Source organism: Tasmannia lanceolata, unplaced genomic scaffold (genome assembly GCF_043159265.1).
Source record: "Tasmannia lanceolata isolate RefF3 unplaced genomic scaffold, GAP_Taslan_0.1 ptg000018l, whole genome shotgun sequence".
Taxonomy (NCBI): domain Eukaryota; kingdom Viridiplantae; phylum Streptophyta; class Magnoliopsida; order Canellales; family Winteraceae; genus Tasmannia; species Tasmannia lanceolata.
In genome coordinates, this window is record NW_027518695.1 from 10,974,245 (window position 1) to 10,999,988 (window position 25,744).

General features: G+C 37.1%; 2 protein-coding genes and 1 non-coding gene across 3 annotated transcripts; 1 reads left to right on the top strand and 2 right to left on the bottom strand.

Annotated features, from left to right (window-relative positions):
• Positions 1 to 876: 876 nt before the first annotated feature.
• On the bottom strand, positions 877 to 13,551 carry LOC143850726 (uncharacterized). Its single transcript, XM_077359959.1, has 11 exons — positions 13,396 to 13,551; positions 13,209 to 13,282; positions 13,066 to 13,120; positions 9,982 to 10,088; positions 8,234 to 8,279; positions 5,918 to 6,052; positions 5,560 to 5,649; positions 5,279 to 5,410; positions 5,102 to 5,185; positions 4,378 to 4,442; positions 877 to 1,621 (listed from the first exon to the last, which is right to left on the bottom strand). The coding sequence occupies exons 1-11, from the start codon at positions 13,444 to 13,446 to the stop codon at positions 1,435 to 1,437; spliced, it is 1,026 nt and encodes a 341-aa protein (XP_077216074.1). The 5' UTR covers positions 13,447 to 13,551; the 3' UTR covers positions 877 to 1,434.
• A 45-nt stretch (positions 13,552 to 13,596) lies between these two features.
• Positions 13,597 to 13,669, top strand: TRNAK-CUU (transfer RNA lysine (anticodon CUU)). Its single transcript has one exon. It is a non-coding gene; the product is annotated as a tRNA-Lys (tRNA).
• A 1,488-nt stretch (positions 13,670 to 15,157) lies between these two features.
• OEP16-1 (outer plastid envelope protein 16-1) lies at positions 15,158 to 21,942 on the bottom strand. The gene is made up of 6 exons (XM_077361558.1): positions 21,748 to 21,942; positions 21,559 to 21,610; positions 19,214 to 19,245; positions 16,638 to 16,671; positions 16,444 to 16,511; positions 15,158 to 15,488 (listed from the first exon to the last, which is right to left on the bottom strand). Exons 1-6 carry the CDS (start codon positions 21,859 to 21,861, stop codon positions 15,348 to 15,350), a joined length of 441 nt encoding a protein of 146 aa, XP_077217673.1. The 5' UTR covers positions 21,862 to 21,942; the 3' UTR covers positions 15,158 to 15,347.
• Positions 21,943 to 25,744: the final 3,802 nt, after the last annotated feature.

Genomic DNA, 25,744 nt, shown 5'->3' on the forward strand with positions numbered 1-25,744 from the left:
CATTTAACCTTTTTTTTTTTTTTTGCAGATTTGGTTTCGAGTAAGCAAATTTGGGTTCGACTAAAGGCCCGTTTGGATGCAGAGAAGATTTTGATTTGGATTTCTCACATTTGCAGCCCTTTTTGCATTGTAATTTGGATCCGATCAAATTCTTGGATTTCCAATTCAACAACTGACTTCCAAATAAGCTGTACAAATAAGAAATTGGAAATCCATAGATCTGGCAGTTTCTTCACACTCTTTGCTCCTCAACCTCTATCCCCCAATAGGAAGTACCCCCTTCCGTCTCTCCCTCCCTCACATGAGCTGCCGGATCTGTTCATTTTGTATTCAAAACTCAATTCCAAATCCAAATACAATATATGAGGTATCCAAACAGGCCCTAAAGGAATTTGGGTTTGAGTATGCAATCAAGCGTTGTTTGAATTGCAGGAAAAATATTTCTGGCAGAAACATGTTTGGATTCTCAACTCAACTCAACTATGCCTTTGTCCCAAACTAGTTGGGGTCGGCTAAACGACATGTTTGGATTGCATAAAAATATTTCTGGCTGAAACATTTTTCCCAGAAAATGTGTTTATGTTCACAATTTCAAATGAAATGATATTGTTATTGCTTATTTAGAAAGATATCATCACAAATTGAAGGCCCCTCTAATTAAAACCTTAACTGCATGGGTTCAAATTATTTTCTTTTAGGTATAATCAAATAGTATACAAATAAAAGATTCTGGAGAAGTTTTTCCTTTCCTAACCTTTTTAGAAAATTCCTGCAAACCAAAGAGAGCTTTAAGTGCCTAGTATACATGAAGCTCCACCAGGGAGATGTCATAGCCTAAAAATTGCACTCTTTGGAAGATCATACTCATCTGCAATGTGACCTAAAAATGGAAGAATATTAATAAACAAGTATCCACATTCAGACCCCTGATCTAAATAGCTAAAACATTCCAACAATATTAGGTTCTGCAAGAAACACTGGCTACTAAACAGCAAGCACAAGTCAGTAATCTTCTGTCACATCAATGACTTAGATGATTGACCTCATCTCTGTTAAAAAATTCAAACCATTCTCTCTCTTCTTGCAATAGCAATTTTCTAATATGAAAACTTGATTAGCAAAGAAATGAAAAAAATTAGCAATATACCCATGTTCTGAATAAGTTACGGGATGCTTTTACACCAATTTGTCAACCCTGTTTTCCTCGGAACAGATAAGGTTCAAAATATCAGTAAGTTTGGCCCTCCCGTCGACCTTGATCTTGAAAACCATGCCACCAACATAGAAAACATGGATTCAATCCAAAGCTGATCAAACTGGTTGGCGGAATGTCTCCAAGTAAACCCTTCTCTCCTGCTCTGCCCTGCCCAGCATTCCGAAGATAAGGAAAATATATTGGACCACTCTGTATCGGATTGATGCAGAAGCACTGACTCATGCATGAATTTTCCACATTCCAAGCCCATAGCCCAAACGTATGAGAATAAGCTCGAAGAGCATGTGTACGATACTAGTCAGCCGAACTTTAGATCCAGGAATTTCTGACCAATTAACAGAAACCTCAATCATGGGAATATTAAGCTGTTTGCATAGATAGACCAATTCAACATCAAAGCACCACCTGCACAAAATTCATACACTTCAGGCTTTCCGATATATCATAGATATTCTTTCCCCTTTGACAAATCCAGCTTCATGAGCTAAAATTGACAATAAAAAAGGAAAACTGGTTGGAAAACAGTACCATTCTGTGAGGGATCACACATTCAGCTCCATTAGTTAAAATTGATAATAAAAAGGCCAACATGTTGGAAAACAGTACCATTCTGTGAGGGGTCGCTAGGATCAAGAATTCTTTAGGAGATGAAATTAAATTGGGTTTTGATCACTTGCTTCCAAAATATATAAGAAAGCATCAGATATGAGCTGGATTGAATAAACACATACTGAAGAAACCAAGAGCACAAAGATAGTCTAAATCTCATAGCCCGTGCATACAAATTAAGGATCTACATTTTGATAACATAATTAAAATGAGGAGCCAACTGCAGTTGCCGACACGTTGCTTAAAATTGCAATGGTTAAACTGACAAATTTATGTTTTTCTTTGGTTTAGTGACAATGTCAGTTGACCGCAAAGACCGGAAGGCATGATGGCAAAGATACAGGCGATACAGCCTTTACAAAGAAATCTCAAGGATTCTGTTTCTTATATATATATATATATATATATATATATATATATATATATATATATAGGGAAATGTTATCAGCACTACCGTATTTTGATGAGCGCACTCCTCACTATATTAAAAGTACGGTATGGCCCGCACCATAAGATGATCCAAACCGTCCATTAGAAGGGCCACAGCCTAAATAGGCTGTGCCCCAAAAATTATTTCTATAGGTTGATGCGAACCCTCTGATCTATAGAGGTTTAGAATCAACACTCTAACATTCAGATAAGAGGGCTAGGATCAACCTATGGAAATGATTTTTGAGGCACAACCTATTTAGGATGTGGCCCATCTCACGGACGGTTTGGATCATCCAATCGTGCGAGCCATACCGTACTTTTAATAAAGTGAGGAGTGCCCTCATCAAAATACAGTAGTGCTGATAACATTTCCCTATATATATTATATTTTTTTTTGTAAAATCCACCATTTATTGAAAAAACAAAACAAATGGAAGAGATTGACCTCCTAAACATCTCATATTAAGCAATATAAACCATTTTTTTTTTTTTTTTGAAAATGCAATAGAAACCAATTAGGTTTCAATATTTATGTCTTTATACCAAAATTCCTCTAAGTATTTACCCATTCAAAAGTCAAGTGAAGAGCAAACAGGACAACAGAACAAATACAAAGAAGTTCAACCTTAGACCAATGTTTAAGAACTTACCAGGCCAGTCATTGATTAGCCCAATTTGGCCTATGTCATAAAAAAAAAAAATTATGCCTTTGTTCACTGTCACTTGGCACATTTAACATCAAACTGAAATCAGACCGGCCATGAGAATAATCCAAGGGTGCCTGCTCATGATTCCTGCAATAGTATATTCTAAAGCATCTGCTTTGGAGAACCCGAATGGGCAACATGGTTTTGGCAGTGGCTTCTCCACAATGGTGAGATCAGATCATGTGGTTTTAGCTTAAGCGGAACTCCTCGGAATTAGAATGTCATAGAGACAAATTTGGCATTTAAATCTGACTATAAAAAATGGCTCTATTGTGCTTAAAACCAATTGATATTGAAAGTCATTCCTTTAATGTCATTTGTTGGATCAACAAAGCAGCTCCACTTTGGACATGCTTTAAAAATCTATGACTAGATAGCTAAAGTGGGGATCATTTCCACCTCACATTCATGGGGAAGAGCACCAGATTGTGAATGTGAATAGGCTTCAAAATGTACGTGTATCCCAATTTTCGTTAACAGTCTTTAGGCAGATCTCCCAAAGTAATCCTCTCTTAACTGCTTTCGCAGGCCACACCGGCCATGGAGATGCTCACCTTCTTTAGGTAGATACTCCAAAATAATGATTTCTTTGCTGCTTGCACATGCTACGCTTGTCGAAAACCCTCTGTTCATAACCTTAATCTGAGTATAGAGCGAGCATAGGACTTGAGGAGTGCCCAAAAATCGTTAACACTCTGATTTAGGACTCTTCGTGTTGCTTCTCTTCATCTCTTGTTCTTGGTTTTAAGTTTCATTCTTAGCTTCCGTTGTGTCATGTGCATCTTGGTCTTGAGCTTTGTACCTTTCCATTGTTTTAATAATATTCTGTTGCCATTTGTTGGGGTCAAATCCGAACTGCAATCAGGGACCAACACTTGGCGTGGGGCCAAGACTGACCTCCAACGAGAAGCCGACATGCGGCACACGACCAACTGTGGAGCTCTGCCAGCTGACATGTGGAAATCCTGCAGTACGGCTTGAACATTTAAGCCTCTGACAGGCTTGGCATTCTCAAATTTTGATGGGCTAGGTATGGAATGCCATATGACAACCCAAAGAAGGCCATTGGCACAAGCATATATGGGCTTGCATTTCTGTAGAATGCTTGCAAGTCCAGTCTTTAACCCACACCACAGAAAAGGCTACCATAAATGTAACTATAATAACCCACTAAATTTGAGGCATACATTTTCAATTCAGATGCAGGCAGTAAATTTGATGAGTCTTACGGTTAGAAATTTAGCAAAACTTATTTTCTAAAATGGATATTTAGCAAGATTTAACAGTCAGATCTTTTAAGAATGAAGTCTTTGCAAGTCACTACTATCATGGCAAGTAAACAAGATACAAATAAGGATGATCTTCACTTGAAAAGGAGAAGAGAGGTTTCCATAACGTACAACATACAAATACCTTTTCAAACGAATGTTTGTGAAAAGCTTCCGAGCTGCAGCCCTTGTAAACATCTTAAAGCCACACTGCATTGAAAGTGAAATAATACATTAAAAGTGTAAAGTAAAAAATATACATAAAACGATTAACTTTCATTATTAAACGAAAGAAAATACAACTACAAAAAAAAAGGAAAAAGAAAAAAAAAAGCCCCAGCTAAGGCCATTGGCTAAACAAAAAAAGATACATGCAAAAATCAGCCGACAAATAAGGCCTTCAAAAGAAAAGGAAAAGGAAGAAACTAAATATCAAGCATGAAATTTCATCAAATATCATTAATAAAGTAATGCCAAATTTTGCTAAATGATCTGCCTTTATGTTCCTTTTCTATGAATGTGCGAAATGATGCCATTCTCACTAGCGCTGAGCAATTCCTCCACTAAGGGTAGTTAAATACCTCACAGTTAGGGCTGCAAGAATTGGGTTTCAGGGTTCACTGGATTGATCTTTTACCTTGTACGGATTCAGGTTTGGGTTGAGTCCAATTCATGTTTAGCAAAATCTCAACCCAACCTAACCCAAGTTGCACCCAGTTAAAGAATCCAATTCATAGTTAGGTTTGGGTTGAATCCAATTCACAGTTAAAGAATGATTAGGATGGAATTCAAGGCTCTAGAAGACAAGGGCAGTGCAAATATAATGAGTAACCCGACAAAGGGTAGTGCCTATGAAGCACAAACGCTACCTGAGTATCACGAATTCCTCGACCAGCAGCCAAGAGAACTACAATGTGGAAACCCTTCATAAGAAAATTCCGATACCACTTGCGCTGAAACATTGTGTTAAAACCAATTCTTTTAAAAATAGAGAGTAAAAATTATGGAAAAATAAATAAAGAGATGGCTAAATTAGCAAGACAAACTGTAGATAGAGCTTGCTTCTCAAGATGAGCACGAGAACCAAATGCAGCAACTGCAATATCAGAAATCTTTGGACTTGAATCACTGGGCGTTGTATCTCCCGACCGAAGTTCCTTTTCAGCGGATGTACGTATCTAATATAAATAACCAGGTAAATCTACAATGTTTATTGCCTTGTCTACGTGAAAATACTAACCCAAAATCTTGGCAAAATCTGAAATAGAAGAGTCCATGAAAATATTCATATGCATTCAAAACAAGGATGTTTGGTGCTGAGACAAACCTGATATTCAAGTTTTTCCAAGTCGGTAACCTTGGTAGCCCCATCAGCATCAAGCATTAAAAGCAATTCACCACGTGAGTGGAGCATTCCCTGTTTTACAATGCTTTCGCAAAATTGAGAAGCATCAATTAGTTTCTATCTATAATGGAAAAAATTTACAGCATCACTAGAATCATACTGCTAGTATTAGAAATAAAATGTAAGATATTATAACTATGGAACTGCAATAAACATCATGGCAAGCAAAAACTTCATTATGAGCCAACAATAACAGGTAAATAGTGGGACTAGTTAACATCAGTCAAATGATCCTTCAATGACGGGTACAGAAATAAATGACAAGTTTAGACAGACTCACTTTTCTAATAGCTTCTCCTTTTCCATGATTTCTTCCGAGAAGAATAACTCTTACATTATCAATTGTATACTTCCTGACAAAGTCGAAAGCTATTTTGGGCGTCCCATCAGCACTCCCATCATCAACTATCACGACCTGTTCAGGAAGAAATGCAATTCTAAAAATACAAAGGCTCTCATTAAGCACTCTAAGAAACATTTTGGAATAATAAGTGGTTCTTGACTAAGTCAGAGACATTAATCGTGCAAAATCTAAGATTTTATTTTTTAATCAGTCAAAAAATCATGCAAAATCTAACATTACTTCCTGGGCAAAGAGCTGGTGTCTGGAGTACTAATAAACTACATAATTGCACAAAACACTAGCAATAATACATTCATCTCAATCTCTCTTTGTTTCAACTGATTGAATTCACAACGGTGCAAATCAAATAACCATCCATAGATTTCAAATCACGCATCCTACAGAGTCGAGAACTTAAGGAACTCATAATTGAGCAAATAGCTGGTGTCTGGAGTATTAATGAACTACATAATTGCACAAAACACTAGCAATAATACATTCATCTCAATCTCTCTTGGTTTCAACTGATTCAATTCACATCGGTGCAAATCAAATAACCATCTATAGGCTTCAAATCACGCATCCTACAGAGTTGAGAACTTAAGCAACTCATAATTGCCCATTTAAGTTTTCAAACAATTATCAATTTAAAGAATCTAACATTTATCAAAATCTAGACCAAGTGTGCTTAATCAATCTGATTGAGAATTTGAAGCTGAGACACAATTTATCAAATGAATTGAACTTTTAGGAGCAAATCCAGGGGGAAAAGATTATTTTATTGAAAAGATTGCTTATTAGGGTCAAGAACCACTATATAGCAGAAATGGTGTTCAGTTAAAAAATGCTACTCTTATAGTTAGTTCAATTCCTTTTTAAAATTCAATCCCACAGAAGCCTTTAAAAGAAAAGATAAGAGTGAACTCCGGGATATTTTTGAAACATCTCTTCAAGAGTAGACTAAATTTATTCTTTCGCATTATTAAGCTTTTTAGCCGTGTCAATGTTTCAAGGAAAAAAACTACAAAATATATTTTCTTGAAAAGTCTATGAGAGAGTTGACTAATTTTGTTTATTTATATACTTTAGTTTTCAAGCCTTATCAAGTATTTTGCTTGTCATAATAGATTTTGTTGAAACATCTCTCAGAAAGTTGACTAATTTTTCTTATTTATATAACTTACTTTTCAAGCCTTATCAAGTATTTTGTTCATTGTCACTATGAAGAGGTAAGAAAAGGGAGTACAAAATACAGAACACTGGGTGGTGCACCATAGATTGTAAAAGTAGGATCTCACCGCCGTCCCTAGACATAGAACGACTACAAGCAAAATTTGGTCAAACAACTCCTGGCAAGACGACCACATGAGGAAGTTACATACTTCAAGTCCCTTACAGACAATTCATTATTCAATCTAGTATTTGAATGGTCTTGGTCTCATTTATGTCATAGGATTGACATATGAGAAGAAGAACAATAGCTCATGAGAAAAAAAAAAGAGGTACTTATATCCATTATAATGCCAAAAGGAAAGTAAACTCCTGGTCAAAAGATACAAAGCCAGTCACTAGAGTGCCAAAGCCAATAGAAGAATGTATTCTAATTTGGACTCGAGAAAAACTGAAACTACTACCAAATATATATCCAACAAAGCTCTAATCTGGGTTTCTTTTCATTTCTTTCATGTGGTATTGCTTTATCTCACACACGCCAAATATAATTCAATGCATAAAAAATTATCGCATAAACAAATTCATCCTGTACCAAACTAAAACATGCCATAAATTGAAAATTTGATTCTCCTACAATATAATATACTTTATGTGCGCATTAAAAACATCTCACATAAAAAGTAAAAATCATTGTGCATTTAGTCGGGCCCTAGACAAAATAACTGAATCCAAATTTATTTATTAATATTGTTAACCTACAAAATAGAAAAGTAGATTGACTTGCGAAGCTAGTTATGCCACTCCATCATGTGAGTCTTACATGTCACCTCTTCTCACTAAAATGCCTACAGGCTCCCTCCCTAAATCCATACGTATCGTACATGTCGACCAATATTTTGCCTGATTAGTTAGGTAGCCATACAGATGTGTTATTTAATTTAATACATGACTGGATGTGGTGGTGAATCCTACAGTCCAAATCATAATTGATCACAATATTTCTAAGTTTACTATTTTGATATAATTATTTCCTCATGTTCAGAATCTATTTCAGAATCATGCAGTATAAATAAAATATACCTCATAAGAAAAGGACTTGTCCATTGCAGCACGTTGTTGGAGATAACTACAAACAAGCAGGCCCAATCAATAACACACTTAATGATAAGTTATGTCTCTCTATAATGGCCATCATTATGCTAATTACTTACCAGTGAAACAACAGATATAATAAAAAAATAAGTAGCATTCCAAACGAAACCTCACTATGGAATAATTATCAAAACTGTTGCAAATTGAAAAAATAGAAACACACAGTATAGAACATTCACAAGGGTCCACAAGCTTGAGTTAAACAAAAGAGCATATATAAAGACGTGTGAACGCGCAATGAAATGATAATGCAAAAAGGTTTAATGCGAAACATATGGTACCAAGATATGGATATAGATACAAACATGGGCATATAGGAACGGAGATACGACTCGGCATTTTCCAAAATGCCACACAAGGATAAGGATACAGGTATCCCATGCAATGAGATAAGACACAAGATGTATATAACAAAATGCCATAAAACTTAACTAGATTTAACTTAGACGGCCGAAGTAATAATAATGTTTAAAATAGAATCCGTACGACTCGCATACTCAATTTATAATTGTAAATACTCAATTTATAATTGTAAATATGACATAGTTACGGAGTGACATATGTTTATAATTGTAAATACTCAATTTATAATTGTAAATATGACATAGTTAACTCGCATATCTATTTCATGTTGAAGACGATATATTGGGCCTCCACACTTATCCGGGTTAGGGTTAGGGTGAAACTCGATCATTATAGAGCTAGAATGCACTGCTTGAAATATACGAAGTTGGTTACTTGTAAGCTTAGTCATTAAAAGTACGCCAGAAGTAGGGGCAACAAAAACTTTTTTGCTTATTTCAGGTAGTGGTGTGAATCTACAAAGGTTCTACTATGAGTGTGTCAGTAGTGCTGTTAAGGGGAAACAAGACTATTGGAAGGACATGGAAGAAGGTCTTGGCAGTGGAGAACAGTGCGAATAAATAAAGGGGCAATGATTAGATGGGATAGAGTATCATTGGAAAATGGACAGAATTTGGATGGAGACTGGAAACAGCAGGAGAAAACTGAAAATGAATATGGGAGAGTTAAGTTATATTCCATGTGAAGCGACATGGAACCTGAGAGACTAACAAAATAACCCTGCCAGAACTTAATCTACCCTCATGTGCAAGAAAGAAATATTACTCACATGCAATTGCTTCACCATGTCCTTACAACATAGAAATTTGTCATATTTGTAGGTTTCACCGAAAAAACAGAACATGTAGCATGTCAGATCAAATTAACAGTACTAACTTCAACATAAGCCTAAGACTAAAATTTAAAAATAAACTGCTCAAAAATAAAAGCTCAGCCAATTGTGTTACAATGAATTATCATCCACATCCAATCGTGTTGCATTTTTCTCTTTCCTTTCTTGCTCCTTTATTTTTCAAACAGGTAATTTATCAAAAGGGAGAAAGATATCAGGTGGCTGGTTAAAAACCAAAATAAACGAAGGAGAGAAAAGAAAAGAAAGTAAAGAAAAGAAAGGAACAAAAAAATTGCAACCCTGCCATCCCATGTCAAACCCCCCCCCAAAAAAATCTATATGTGAAACTCCTAAATTAGCAAGGGTATCAGCCCTAGAGTTTCATTTATTTTCACATTCAGTTATCAAATGAGCACTATAAACGTAACTAATATTAGATGCGTTTTAGGAGCCAAACCATACTAATAATTCATCAACTTACTTCATGGTCTCATCAAGAGCTCCCGGAAGTCTATGCTCCTCATTGAATGCAGGAATGATCAAAGACATATACTTCTCTGCAGGATCAGAGATCGAGGGGCAAGCAACCTGGCACAATTTTCCAGCAAAGTCAGTATTTCTGCAAACCACTTTTGAAAGTTCACAACTAACTATTTCACCAAGTTATATACATAATATAACAAAATTATGTGGAACATTCAAGAATAAACTGCCAACATTATATGATTGTGAAAAACAGTACATTGTTCAGAGTAGAATTTCTTAGTTATAATCAAGTGCATAACCTATTTACTGAGTTGTGACCTAACAGGAATTCTCAAATCAAATTGGCAACTACTGTGGCCTTGAAGTTGAAAGATACTTATAACTAAGGGGCTCCAGAGATGGAATTTGGAAAACATCAAATGAGTGAAACCTGAGTAACATGATGCAATGCTGCACTATAATTATACTTTTCTAAGAAATCGTCTTGTACAACCAGATAACTAAAAAATTAATCAATCAAATGCTACCAACCTAAAATCATAATATTGTGATGTTAAATTGACAAAAATTGGGATCCTTCTTTGATCTATCAGAGATTCAGAGTATCGCATGGCATCATTAGGAAAAAGAAAAGTCAAAGAATGCATACATAGAAAGGTGGACATCTAAACCACACCATTGTCGAGTAATATTATCAATAAAATTGAGTACTGGTGATCTCCTCAAATACATAAGATGGGAGATAGTCTAAACACCCCGGGTGAATCTTCGATGGTCTCAACATTCCATGTGAATCTTCTTGGGTGGTTGATATGGATGCACCCACCATTTGACGAACGTCACAAGTACATTGTTTTCCTTATTTCCATATTTCGGGACTTCCCGTATTGCCATGGGTGATAGGTCCTCCTTGCCCATCAGTTGTGTCAGTACTGCTTCTATTCCGTCTACATTTGATTTCTTTCATGTTCATAATGTTTATCTAGTCCGTGGAATTCAGCATAAACTATTATATGTATCATAATTTACCTATCAATTTTCATATTACTTTATTTCCACACCCTGTTATATTCTTGTGAAGGATCTACAATCAAGAAAGCTCATCACTAAGGGTACTTGTGCGGCAACCTTCACTTTTGATTTTCACATCACTAATGAAGCTCTCTTTGTATATGAGTTCCTCTCCGTCACTATCAATGTGGCATCATCGATTGGGTCACCTTAATAGTCGCACTTTACAGTTATTAGTGTCCTGATTTCCATCTATATCTCTCGCAATAAGCAACTTTAGTATCATTTATGTCATATAGATGTAGAAGCATGCAAAACTTCCATTTAATTCTCGAAATAAATGTTTGAACATCTTTTCCTTTTCAAACTTACGTGCTTTGATGTTTGTGGCCATACCGCTTCTCTTTATGGCTCATGCTTTTATGGCACCCTTATAGATTATATCTCCTAGTATACTAGGATTTTTATTTTAAAACATGAAGATAATGTTCTCTCAATCTTCTCGTGTTTAATACCTATGTCAATGGGCCCCATTGTAACTCGTATCAAACACTGGAGAACTGATGGTGGAAATTAGAAATGAGTACACCTCCCAAACCTTGAGGGATAATTGCACTCACATGGCATTTTGCGACAGTATTCTAGGACTCGCATGCCTTCCCAGAATGTTGTGACAGAACACAAGCACAGAGACACCATTAAGGTGGGCTCATTGTGCCGGCCTTTTAGTGTTAGAAATTTTCTCCCAAGGCCGTCACATGAATTTTCCTGGATTGTATTGACAAGCGGGACCAAAGACTCATGTTGAATCAGTACTTAACTCAATGAGAGTCTAAAAGTCACTAGTTCACCTAGCTTTCTTACGAATATTGGCAAACCATCAATATGCTCACTAGAACCCTTCGTCCATTGACTAGCCTATAGGGATGGGATGGACACGACGTCAAGCTCATATCCACAAAGGGGGCACACAGCTCTTAAGGAAAAACTATTTAACATCATTTAGATTTCAGCAAACAAAGAAAAGAATAACTTCCACCTAAACAAAGATAGAAAGACACAATAATGGTCATTGACTTGTGTCACACACATAAGGAGGCAATACCTCAGGAAGTCATATGCTCTTTTTCATGGAGTTCTTTGTACACATGCATGGATGTCAAAATAAAATTATGGCACAATCTTTGAAATCAGAAACTATCAGAGTGTTTTCTTGGATCAGCTCAATAAACTTGATCATTGGATTTCTCAGATGAATCATTAGCCTCTTCCTAATTGACCTTTGGGATTTAATCCACCCATGTTCCCTTCTTCAATAAAAGATGAAAATTTGATCACATGTAATATCCAATAAAAAATGTGAACTGAGGCTACAAGACACAATGAGTAGAAAAGATATAATTAAATAAAATAACTAAATCCTAGAACAACAAGGATATTGGTTCCATTGAAATTTCCTAAACATAAATATCTCCCAAAAACCTGGACTTTTGAGGATCAAATTTCTGATATATTGCTGAAAAATAGGTCTAGAAGCAGGGGCAGAGCCAGGAATTTACACTTACAAAACCTTAAAAAAGGAACTTGGACCTCAGGCCACTCCTGCATTCCACTGGCTGCAGTTCTTGGTTTGAAGTTCAGCCCAGTAAGGCATTGGTTAATGCAAGCTTTCATAATCCACACTGAATTAATTTCTTCAATAAAGAGATTTGTTCTTCTACGCAACCAATATGGAATGAATTCAAAATCGAGTAGCACACATAAAAGGCATAAAAGTTTCCTTACATACCCAACCTAAGGTTATGCAATCTACTTACTTAGCATGAGCCAATATCAATATAAAATAATGAAATCCCAGGAAACTGATCATGTAAATAAACAAAAGGCAAGTACGGATTTTGCACTGATAATAATCACATTAGTGTTAGCCACATTCGATGCTCTACTGTAACTGGAAATCCAAAATCTATTGTATTCTATATGTTTTTCCAATGGCAATCCATTATCAATAAATTTTAAAAGAAAAAAAAATCTACTCTGCAAATTACTAAGAAGAAATTGAATTTACCCGTTTCAAGGAATTCGGATCTTCGAAAAACTGCGCAGCTGCAACCGCATCTGCACTGCAATGATGATTAGAATTTTTTCAGAGAAAGAGGAGAGAGAAATCCGCGAAAATTAGGGAAAGATTAGGGTTTTGGGAAAGATTACGAGTGAGTGCGTCCGGTCTTTCTGATGAATTCCAAGAAGAATGTGGCGACACCGATCAGTAAAACCAACAAGACCTGAAAAGGCAAGAGAAATAGATGAGAGAGAGAGAGAGAGAGAGAGAGAGAGAGAGAGAGAGAGAGAGAGAATTAGGGTTAGGGTTTTGAGAGAGAGGAGCAGAGAGTTGTACGGAGAGTAAAAAACGAAGATCCACGATGATGATCGTCCATGGGGAACTCATGATGTCGTGGTGGGACTTCCGAAGTTCACCCGCGCTTTCATATGCCAGAGCTTCGTTTTGTTCACGGACTTTTGGCACTTTCGAGGGAATTTCTCATCAGAAACTTTTATGTATGGAATAAAATTATTTAGCGGGATTGGTAGTCAGAAAGCCCGTCTAGCTCAGTTGGTAGAGCGCAAGGCTCTTAACCTTGTGGTCGTGGGTTCGAGCCCCACGGTGGGCGGGGTTAGTCATTTTTATTTTATTTTTAAAATATATTTCCTCCCTTCCTTCTGTTCTGTTGTTTTTTCAGGGAATTAAAATGGTGCTCTGTTTGTTCTCTTTAGTCTTTACCACCAAATGGCTATTTTTTACCGACCACCCAGAGTTATCGGATAGTCCACAACCCAGAAGTGTCTAACCATTGTCGTATGATAATTGATGAGTAAATAGAGTGCTTTTTAGGCCAAGGTTAGTAGTTCCTACCATGGTTTTAAATTTCGACCGAAATCCAACGAAACCGAAATTTTGATTTAATGACATTATTTAATATAAAAAAAGTGTTACAAAATTTCAGAATTTTGGTCCGGAATTTGGAACCAAATTACCAAATTTCGACCGAAATCCAACGAAACCGAAATTTTCAGAAATTCATAGGACCGAAATTTTGATTTAATGACATTATTTAATATAAAAAAAGTGTTACAAATTTCAGAATTTTGGTCCGGAATTTGGAACCAAATTACCAAATTTCGGTTTTCCGGAAGTCCGAAACCAGTACCGAAATCGAAATTTTAAACCTTTGTTCCTACTAATATACAGTTAATTTTAAAACACAATTAAAAATCTTGGTATTAGAGCCAGATTAGAAAACAACCGCCAAAAGGGAAAAGTTGACCATACTAAAGCATAAGGATGTATGGAACACTATGAAGTATGGATCTACAATAAAAATTGATGGCTTTAATAGTCTAATCTCCCTCTCTCAACTGTTATTTTTCTAGAATTTTTGGAGAACATCTAATGCCCCTTTACGTGATTCTTCTAGTTCGTGAGTTTTTTTTTTTTTTTTTCTATTATTTGACTTTGATCTCAGATGTAGCCACTCGTGATCAAGAGTCCTTTGATCGATAGAATCATAAGAAGTAAGAAGTGTTTTGAAGTTGGAAGGTAAAATTGGACAGCAAACTCGCATGCTCTCTCTCTCTCTCTCTCATGAATAATATCATCCGGAGGTTAAATCTCGTGACCGAGTAGAAATTTCTGATGTGGCACTTTTACCTTCACTGGAAAAGTTACTTTTTACCATGGCATTTTGCAGTAAAATCGTTTTTTAAACAACACCGCGATCGCACAAGAGATTGTGGAGGATTAACTTGGCCCAGGTTTTTTTTTTTTGAGTCACTCTTTTCGAAATTCATGGTTTGTGCTGGTTTCTTTTGAAAGCATGGGGTTTCTCATACGAAACTTGGGTCTTTCGTGAAACTGAAACTTTCCCCTATGTATCATCCAAGCTTAAGGCCTAAAAAGGCTCCTTATCCAAAGGTACACTTCCAAACAATTTTCATCTTGGGTTCCTACTTTGATTCTTTGTATCTCCACAATTTGATCATCCATTTACCAACTTGCCCCAACAGCATTTGCCTCTAAGAGGCCAGGGAAGAGAAGTGTGATTTAGATATCTTAGATGTGAGTTGAAGAAATCCCCCCCAAAAAACAGGACTCAAGAATCTCCATGCCAAACAAGAACAAGATGGTCGGTCGCTTGCTTAAGAAAGCCCCAATAAACATTCAGGTGCCTTGGGACATCCAAAGAGCACTGGAACAATATACACATACAGCTTGTGATTATTTAACCGAAAAAACGATACAAGATGGAGTTATTTCTTACTATCTTCGAACAGATTACTGGTGTCCTTTGATCAGGTGAGGTAGTTCAGGAAATCCGCCGCAGTGGCAATGGCACCTCCTGTGATGGCATCCACCACGACCTTGTCTCTGCCATTATTGCTGGCTGCAGATATCAGAGCTCCAGTCACCACACCCCCAATCAATGCATTCTTCTGCAACGCATAAAAAAAGAAAGAAAAAGAGTATGTTACATATCTAAATTATAACTCAACTCACTCTTCAGGTCTTACGAAATGTTTCTGATTTTCTTGCTCTGATTCAATGGGTTTTCAAAATCAGTATTGAATGGAATCTCAGGCGAGTTGCATAACTATTAACTAATAGGCTAGCATATTTTGTTGCGGTGTTGACATTTGAGGGAATTTGTGAAAGAGAAGGGGGTGAGGTGGATGCATGATCAGATCTGGAATTAATCTTGGACGAGAAGACGGGTCAGATGTCAAGGAAAGTTTACATCTGGCAAAAATATTGCTGACAGATCTGGATTGAACTATACTATGATACCATGTAAAAAAGTTCAAAAGAGTAAGAATGAAGGAATGACAGAGAGATGGGAGTGCCTATGCAATTCATGTTGCTTTTCTTTGATTAATTGCTGATTCTAAGATATTACAGAATATATATCAATGATATGTACAATTACTATAATGCACTTCGTCAGTAAAAATGTTGTCTAATATTCCTGCCGAGAAATGTCAAACAAACAATAGAAATAAGGCCCATCACTGTTGGCACAGAAGCTTTACAGATTCAACTTGTAATTTATGCAGGTATGTGGGGATTTAACTTAAAAGTCAAGTTATGAATGCAACGAAGTTACTTAAAATATGTTTTAGCAATTACTACATGGAGACTTTGATGGGTCATAATAACCAGTGAAAGAAATCACAGTTTATGGGTTGTTTGATAATACAAGTAATGGGAGAGTTGAGCTACCACAATTACAAACTTGGGACTCAGAAGCCAGAACCCCATAGGAGTGATTATGGGGTTCTCATGCGCTTCGCCTGATATGTAAAGAAATTCTGATTTATCAGAGTTAAAAAGAAAGAAGAAGAGAACATAGCTACAATAAACTAACTCCCTGCAATCTCAAACAGAACTTACCCAATCACTGGTACCCCGGATCCTTTCAACTCCATACTCCATTCCCACATATACTCCTGCTACAGTGCCTGCACATGTGAAACAAAGAAAACACTCAAAACAAAAATATAAAAGAGAGTAATGCTTATATAGTATGCACTATTTCACAGAATCAACAGTCGACAATCATCAGATTCATATGCAAATCAGATTACCCCAGTAAGCCCCCTCCTTGCACATCTTCTTTAACTGAAATACAGAAAGCACCATCCATAAATTAGACATGTTTCTTTCTCTATCTTGCTTTGGCATTAAGTTTCTAAACATTTAAATCAAAACGTCATCTCACAGCATCGTCCGGAAAACCTCCACATGGCAGACTATGCAACATGCACTTGCGAAAATGGAATCAGAAATCTCCAATTAAATGTCTCACATACAGAAATCATAGAAAAATGCAGAAACTAAGATGGTAACCAATCAACATGGATCTTATTTTTAATGGAAATTTTTCATCAAGAAAAGAAGGAAAATTAACAAAAAGTTTACATCTTTACCATGCTCAAAACAACTCTATTTAAACCGTCTAAAGAATCAGTGACCGCATCACTCTCTCTCAAGATGCATTACATAAACATAAATTCTTGTCAGCTATGTGACCAAATCTCCCTGGACCGACACTGTGACAGTGAGCCCAGACAATCACATTGGAAGAGCCTCCCTCAACCCAAAACTCCATTCCAAGTTTCCTAAAAAGATGTGAAAACAACAGACCAAAGCACTTGCTTTGGAAGAGTCTCCCTCAACCCAAGCTTCATTCCAAGCTCCCTCAAAAAATAGATGCAAAGACCAATGTTTCAAAACGCGGATGCAGGTCAAAATGCGGCCAATGCAAATCCTAGTCAACATGGCACGATGCGGTCGAGTACTTGGCTGACATGGTCATAACTCATAACTCAGGAGAGTCAAAAGAGTTTTGATTGACTTAGTAGGGCAAAATGTGGACTCATAAGAATGTGGCTAAGGTAATAAGGAGTCAACTCGGGGGAGTGCACGAAACATTTGCCCTGCCTTCATTGAGATCCTTGATACCAAAAGCATCAGGATAGGCATTCAAAATTACAGCATTGATGTCCGTAAACACGCCCCACACCCTTACAAGATCCAGATTTAATTACCCATTCACATGCCATTAAAATTGAGCTTTATCACATTGGGGAGAGGAATCCACCTCACTCTTCTTACATTTTACAAGCTCACTGAAAATAATTTTTTTGAGCAGTGAAAATTGGATTTTATTTCACTACAGGCCAAAAAACATACAACAAGGCGACTAGGGAAGAGATGCCCTGCAGCCACAACTTCAGTTACATCAGTCTTGCAAAGAATATGTTTACCGAACAGCGAGTTCTCCTCGTTCTCCTCTTTCCATGCCTTCCCCTGCCAATTTGTCAGTCATCTCCTTAGACGTCCTTGCATATGCTTGAAGGCCGGTTTACTGCTCCTACAAACGTCAAGTATCTCCAATAAAAAAAAACCAACAACCAACCACGGGAGCGGCGATAATTTTAAAGCTCGTGAGATTATGTTTCTAGAATTGCCTTTCACCACTTTCACCATAAGGACAACGGACATCTTTTCTTTGACAATCCGAAGCCTGGAGAGTAACGTTCTAACTTGTGCTCCAACTGGTGAATCTGCCTCTCCAATTGGGCCCAAATAGGCTTTAATGACTTCATCTGGTGAGTAGTGTCCTTTCATATAAAGTGGGTTAAACCAATTCATGGGCACGAGCTCGCTTTCTTTAGAATTATTTCATGTTCTAAGATTTCTAAATAACTTTGTTTGGACTGCAAAAGAACCACGGAGATGCTTGACAAAGCTACAATATAGATCGTAATATATAGCTAATGAACTGGTACAAAGACTGAAATAATTCTCGAGAAACACGAGGTCCAACAGAAGCAACTGGGGAATGCAGTAGGTACACTAATCTCTTGAAATATGGGCGTTGGGATGACTTAGGTAAATGATTCATAGACTGCCAATACTACCATGGTGTAAATATTTCTAGCAAGGGACCTCAAAAAAGATAAATATGCACCCCAGAATATTGAGGTTTTAGGTCTAATGGTATTACACATCCTGAGAAGATTATAAACTTCTCGGACTTGCCACTTCTAGGACTTCATTGAAATGCTGTTTGCCCTTAACCAGGCATGGCTACGAAGATGGAAAAAACAAAGCTACTGCTTAAGATGGGTTTAGAATGAGCCTTTAAGCAAGCATCCATGGAGTTCCTCCTATCATTTTCAGTGACATTTAAGATTTCATCTAGCCTATTATTCTTGTGCTCGTTCCTGTTAGAGAAGATATAAATCACACATGAGATTATAAGAAATAGTTCTTCGCCGGAAAAAAAAAGCATGGTATTTAATGGAGTCCAAATACATTTACAAAGTAGGAGGCAAAGAATGGATTGGCATTCAAAAAAAAACAAAAGAGTGAGAAGAAAAACACAAGTCATTCATTTTCCCAGTTTTGTTATTGTATGTCTCCATAGGATCCTTTTCTTCGAGCTCACTTTCACATTTCTAAGTTTCACCAACAAAAATGAACTTGTACCAATACATAAACATCACAGTTACTAATCTTGAACTCTTTATTAATATTGAATTATAGATAAACCATGCACAACTTGATTACAAACAGAATATAAAGTTATTCACTTTCTGAACTTTGAATAAAATGTGAATGACTGAGTAAATGTGACAATTGAATGAAAGCTTACCGCATGTTCAACGCTGTGTTTTGAAATGCTCCCTGCGAAAGAGTAAATTAAAATCAATGAAAAAAATGACAATCCTTATAACGGATCTTTATCAAAGCATGCCAACATTTAGTCATGTATTACAGTTCCAGTGTTAAATCATCTGCATCAACAAAGCAGAACATTCGTGATGCAATGAAAATTCATAGCTCAATTCAATCCATAAATTGGAGAAGGAAACATGGCTTTAAAGAAAAGAATCTAACCACAGGATACCCTAACTGACAGTGGGGTTGTGGCACTGGCACATGGTCACGTAGATCGGTCAAGCGCGCATTTTAATTAGTTGGAGCACCACCTCTTAGGACCTTATGGTACCCTACTTGCCAGTGAGGCTGCAGCACTGGCTGTGACCACGTCAAACCGACCACCTTTACCTGTTAGTGGGGATATGGCACTGACCGTGGCTAAGGCTAATGAGCATAAGTGATTTGTTGCATGGTTTTGTATGAAAACATGTTGTCCAGTTTAGCTTATCAAAGATTCTTCTCTCTCCATGATGAATTATTTGAATGTCTTGTCCTGTTGTACATACATGCTTGATCCGCCTGTTATAGTGAATTGGCTATTTGCTGAGCATCAAGCTCATTCCAATATTCTCCTGTATTTTCAGAATCCGAGGAGTAGGTTTTGGATCGCATTGCGGGTTTCGGGCGAGCGAGGATCTAGTCGAGTAGGAGGACCATCATCAGAGTCATTTATTTCATTTAAGATTGTTGACAAAGAAACTTATGTTGATTCTAGTTATTTATTATGAGTAGTTGTGTTGACCTCATTGAGAATTACTTTTATATAGACTCATTAATGATTTAATTAATGGTGAACTTTAGTTGCTTTGCATACAAGTGATACAAGTGAATGATTCGTTGGTTAGCCATGCATGCCTGTGAGGTTGATTCATGGGTGTGCGGCTGTCACGTGCCTGGCCGTGATCCCGGTTTGATGCGTGACAGTAAATATATACATTCTCTGTCAGAATCACATGTTAGCATTGTGGCAAGTAGCAAGACAAGTGTTGTTAAGCAACATAAATTAGGGTTTGGCTATCGTGACTAGTGGCATGTAAGGTTGCAATGTTCTTAATCATAGATTTTTCATCAAAAACGTACAATACATATGCACATATACCTACCACACATGTGCCATTTCCCCTCTAAGCATAGCGCATGAGAAGATTTTAGCTCATACAGGGTGTGACAAATATCTTACTCATTACAATATTACAGCAAAAAAAAAAAACACATAATATGCTCATTATGATTCAGTGCAGGAGTTAACATTTCCTATATATGCTTTTATGCATCTACTACCTAGATGTATTGTAAATGTGTATGAAAGCATCCATGTATGCATATATGTATGAGGAACAATTCAATGTGGCGCATCCTCCATCATAATATGTTGATGCAGGTGTTTAGTACATAGGTGAGAACCCCATTAGGATCAATCTGGACCATCCACCTGAATCTTCTCACCATGGATTGCTATGGCCCAAAAATCAGACTAATTGGACAACCCTAACTATCTATCAATGTAATTTTTTACTGATGCATGTGGACTGCTATACATTTCCTTTTTGTCATCCCTTTGCAATACAAGTCCCACCCTACGCAATGCAAGTATGCATCATCCATACGTCAAATGCTTTGAATTATGCAAAATGCTATCCTAACATCATTTTTAGGATTTTCCCCTAACAATCACCCATGTGCCCCATGTGCACATGATCAAATCCGTTGATCCAATGGTCGACTACAAGTTTGGCCCATTGCCGTTGGTCCAACCTTGATTGAATGATCCTAGCTCTCCATGATCTATAAGACATCGATCTTGGTTTTGAGAGAAGCTAAACCAATGATTTTCGCAGTCCTTAATCTTACAGATGCGATGCTCATTTGGCATGAGAGCAAGAACATATAGGGCCTTACAATGGTTAACCAAAATTGATCTGACAGTGGTCTTCTTTTTAGCATTATTGATTCTAAAACCATTTGGGAGATGATTTTTTTCACCCCCTCTACGATTATGCGTCCCCCTTTTAACGTGATTTGACGTCAAAAACCGTTAAGTCTGCCCACAAATCACGTTAAAAGCGGGGCGCATAATCCCATATGGGGTGAAAAAATCATTTCCAATTATTTTGTCTCCTCTAAAATAATAAAAAAATGAAAAAAAAAAAGATTAAAAAAAAAATGAAGTAGAATTTCGCTGATAACTGAAATTAATTTAGACAAGAACTACAACAAATGACCAAAATTCGTTTAAATAATGTACAAGAAATTTAAAGAAAAATTGGATTTCAAAACCTTTTCGCAGAGAGTGATATGTTTCCTCCGCTGCAACTCTCGAAGCTCCGATCTGCTAACGCAAAAAGCCTAAATTCAGAAAATCTATACAGAGAAACTGAACTACGGAAAGATCTTGAAGAAAGAATGAAGGAATTCTATATAAAAAAAAATGTTGTAAAAGAAATGGAGGAGAAAGAGGATTTTTACTGTTCCGATCTTTAAGAAACCATCTACAGTTCGATTGAGGAATGGATTTCCCATGTCGATGACAACATCGACCTTCGGAGAATCAAAAGAACCATGGAATCTGCTCCTCGGCATTTTCTTTCCCTTTTGCAACTCTTCTTTGATCAGACGAAACCCTAATCCGTTATGATCGGCTCTGGTATTTACAGAGAATCCTCACTCAGATCCTTCCACTATTTTTTACCAAAATGGCCTTGGGCGTGCTTGAAATCACCAAACTGGTCTCTGCAGGTAAAAGAGTGTAAAGGAGTGCGGATATCAATACAGCTCTCTCTTTTTGTGCTTCAGTAGCGCATGATAGCAAATACAAGTTGGGGTCTCATATAACATTAGCATCATCCGGACCGTTGATTTGTTATTTACTTGGTGGGACCCATCTAGCTTCACTGAGCATTTTGACAACTGTAAGTCTGTAATAGCCTCTCACGGGTGTTTAAATAATAAAAGACAAGATGAGTGTAATTATATGTATAAAGTAAGGGTGTTTGATAGGTATGCAAGATATTATTTTCTTGGGCTTTGGAATTCAAGCATCTTCACATGGAGTTCCACCACTTGGCAGCTTAAAACAAATCACGAGGGGCCAATCTCGCGTGAATTCAAGATATTTCCCATCCCTCTTATTTGTCCTTTCGTTACTTCCATTATCCTGATTTTCACACAAATAAAAGTTAACCACTTAAATCTGTCAGATTCCAAAAACTACCGTCATATCACCTTTATATTGATCTGTCAGCTTGTCGTACCATAAAGACACCAAACTACCCTTCACCGCACTCCATGCTGGGGATCAACTTTTTGGTGCCCTTAAGCAGGCACGGAAGATGTTGATGTTTCTCACTTCCGTCATATTGTTCTACTTCTAAGCCATATATTATTATAAGAAGCCTCATCTCCTCAAAAAAGGGAGCAAAGGGCGCCCCCATCGTTTAGATTCCATTTAAGGCATAATCTGACCGATGGGGGCGCCCTTTGCTCCCTTATTTTTTTTTTGCAAGGGCACATGTGAATCTAGCATTCCTCTTCCCCCATATACTATACAATTTGCGCTTAAACATGACCTCTTCCGTCATCTTCTTCTTCTTCATCCTCCTCTCCTGAACTCCTTGCGTCCCGAAATACTTGGCATTATGCCCCGGGAGATAGTAGGGAGGTTAGTTTTACTATGAGTCTAGAGTCCATAGAGAGAGGGGAAAGGTATTAAGCATTTGATGGAGTGAATCTTATTTACTCGGTCATCGTCTTCGTTCCTCTATGCATAGCGGTCAGCTTCTCTCCCCTGTAAATGAGAGGACATGGGCACCCTCAATAAAGACTAGAGAGGTATGTCGACCGGTTCTACACTTTTATAAGTATCTGTAATATTTTTCTGTCCAACCCTTATGTTTTCCAGCCAATAACACTATTAGGTTTTGCAGCACCATCTACCGATCATCAACGCACAGATAGAATTATTAAAAAAAATAAATGTTTTCTCGCGCGAACATTCTATGTTCCCGCGCAAAATAACTTATTATCAAAGTTCATTCACTAAAGTAAGTACTTTACGGTGTACTTTACTGCCCAAATGCTGTACTTTACTGCCCAAATGCATACATAGATTTAGCTATATCAACCAAGTTCTTGTCTACGAGAATTCGCTGGAGAAAATCACATGACACCTCAAACATAGATGAGAAGGAAGGGTAAATTGAAACAAAATGTGTTTAGTCAATGTGATTTGAAGCAAATGTACATAATGTATCAATTCAAAATATAAAATAAATTTCAATGTTTGTATCCCTTATTCACATCATATTGACTTCCATGGCATACTGCAATATATTTATTGTATGTATAAAGAGGAATGCTAGATTCATAGGCGCCCTCGCAAAATAAAGGGCAAATGGTGCCCTCATTGGTCAAATACCTTTAAAGATGGAACATAAAATTGCAATTGTAACTGTATTTAATGGTTTTTTACCAATAAGGGGGCCCTTTGTCCCTTCTCTTGTAAGAGTGCCTGTGAATCTAGCATTCTTCCTATACAAAATAGAATTTCTTACAAATGTGACTGTAGTGGGGAACATTCTTGTGTGAACTTCCCAAGCATGATTCAGTTGGCCTTAAATTCATAATTTCATTGCTAATCCATTTATGTTGTGAAATTAAGCTTTCACTGTGTAAGAGTCCTTCCAGAGTTTAACCAGTGAATAAGCCTCACGGGTACCTTTCATCTGTTCCTTTGTATGGGAGTCATTTGAGAATTCATAATATTGTAAGAAGGCAACTTCAACATAAAGTAGATGTGTTTTCCGGTCCAAACATCACATATACGAGACTAAATTTTGCTTCCATATTTTTTTTTTTTTGAAATGGCAAAATGATTTCATTAAAAAGGAAGAGGGCCGAGATGGACCCCAACCCAAAAAAAAAAAAAAAAACAATACAATTCTAAAAGAGGAAGGAAGTCAAACCATTCCAAGTCCAACCTCCTAACTCCACTCCTAGCCAAAGAATCCGCCTCCCCATTAGCGGACCTCCGAACACGATTGAAAATAATAGATGGGCCCTCAATTAAATCATCAATTTCATCAAAAATTGAAGAGAATCTCCAAGGAAGCGATGCCAACCTCTTCAACCATCTTATCACATTCCAAGAGTCTCCGTCCACAATAGTGATATCCATGCTATCTCCATCAAGCCTTTTTATGCCATGATAAACAGCCATCACCTCCGAGGCATCACAAACTCCAAGAGGGCCGGAATAAGCCCAAACAACTTCCCCACAAGCATCTCGACAAAATCCACCAACTCCGGCATTTTTCTTCCATACTTCCATCCGAAACTTAGAAAATGATGAGCAACATGGCATGACCGATCACAAATTGATAAGTGAAAGTATTTGTAAGTACTCTTTGATTGAAGGGAAGGAGAAGATGCCGAAAACCCTAAACATTGAAGACTATAATAAGTTAGATTGACAAGTTAGTGCATGTATCCAACAATGGTTAGATGACTGGAAGATGTGAGATAAACTATCTCTCCCTATTTGCGTTAAAAGAGTTTTTGCCGATAATGCCTTGTTTATGTGAAAAATGCAAAGCGAGTTAAGCACACAAATTTAGGTGATGGATTTTCTCCGAATGAGAAATTGAAGAAAGGCAGATGGTGACAAACGATAGATAGGAACTTTTAGCGATGAAAAGGGATAGTTTTATAATAAAATCTAAAGGGCGTGTTGTGTGAAAATCCATGAGGAAAATAGAAGGGAAGAATGAAGCAAAAACCAAGAGGGTTTCGAAGGGTGTTCTTCGAGAAGAAGAAGCGATATATGATGTTCGAGTTCAGAGTTGAGAAAGAAGTTCTTGTAAGTAGTTTGTCAGGTAAACCTATATTTCCTCCAAGATCATTCTCATCCTCTCATTCTCAGTATAAGCCTCAATTTTTGACAAAACTTGCGAAGAAAGACATTGCACTCCCTCATTCTACATTGATGGATTTCTCTTGCGGTTTTTTCCGTTCATGTGGTGGGATTTTCTAGGTTGGACCTTGTTTATTTTTTGGTTGGTGGATTCTTATTATGGCAGTGGTTTCCCATTTTTCTTGGCTAGTTTATTGATTTATAGATAAAATGAATAGCATAGCTTGGTTGATGTTTTTATAATCACTAATCATCCAGTACCTCATAACAATGATTAGTCTAAAGGGAAGAAATTGACCAATATGTGAAAGAAAGATGATGGCCAGGAGGTCTAAGGATGATTAGTCTAAACTGAAAAAATTAACTAATGTGGGAAGCTAAGATTGAAAGATCAATGAAGCGAGAATTGAGTGGTAAACATAGGTTGCATACGAAATCGTACATATTTCTCCTTTCCCAAGGCTGCCCTTGTTCTTAAGGGCTAGGATCATCCGATCACCAAATCGACGGAAGTGGGCCCAAGGCTGATTGTTATCAACGCGCTCGTGCGGCTTC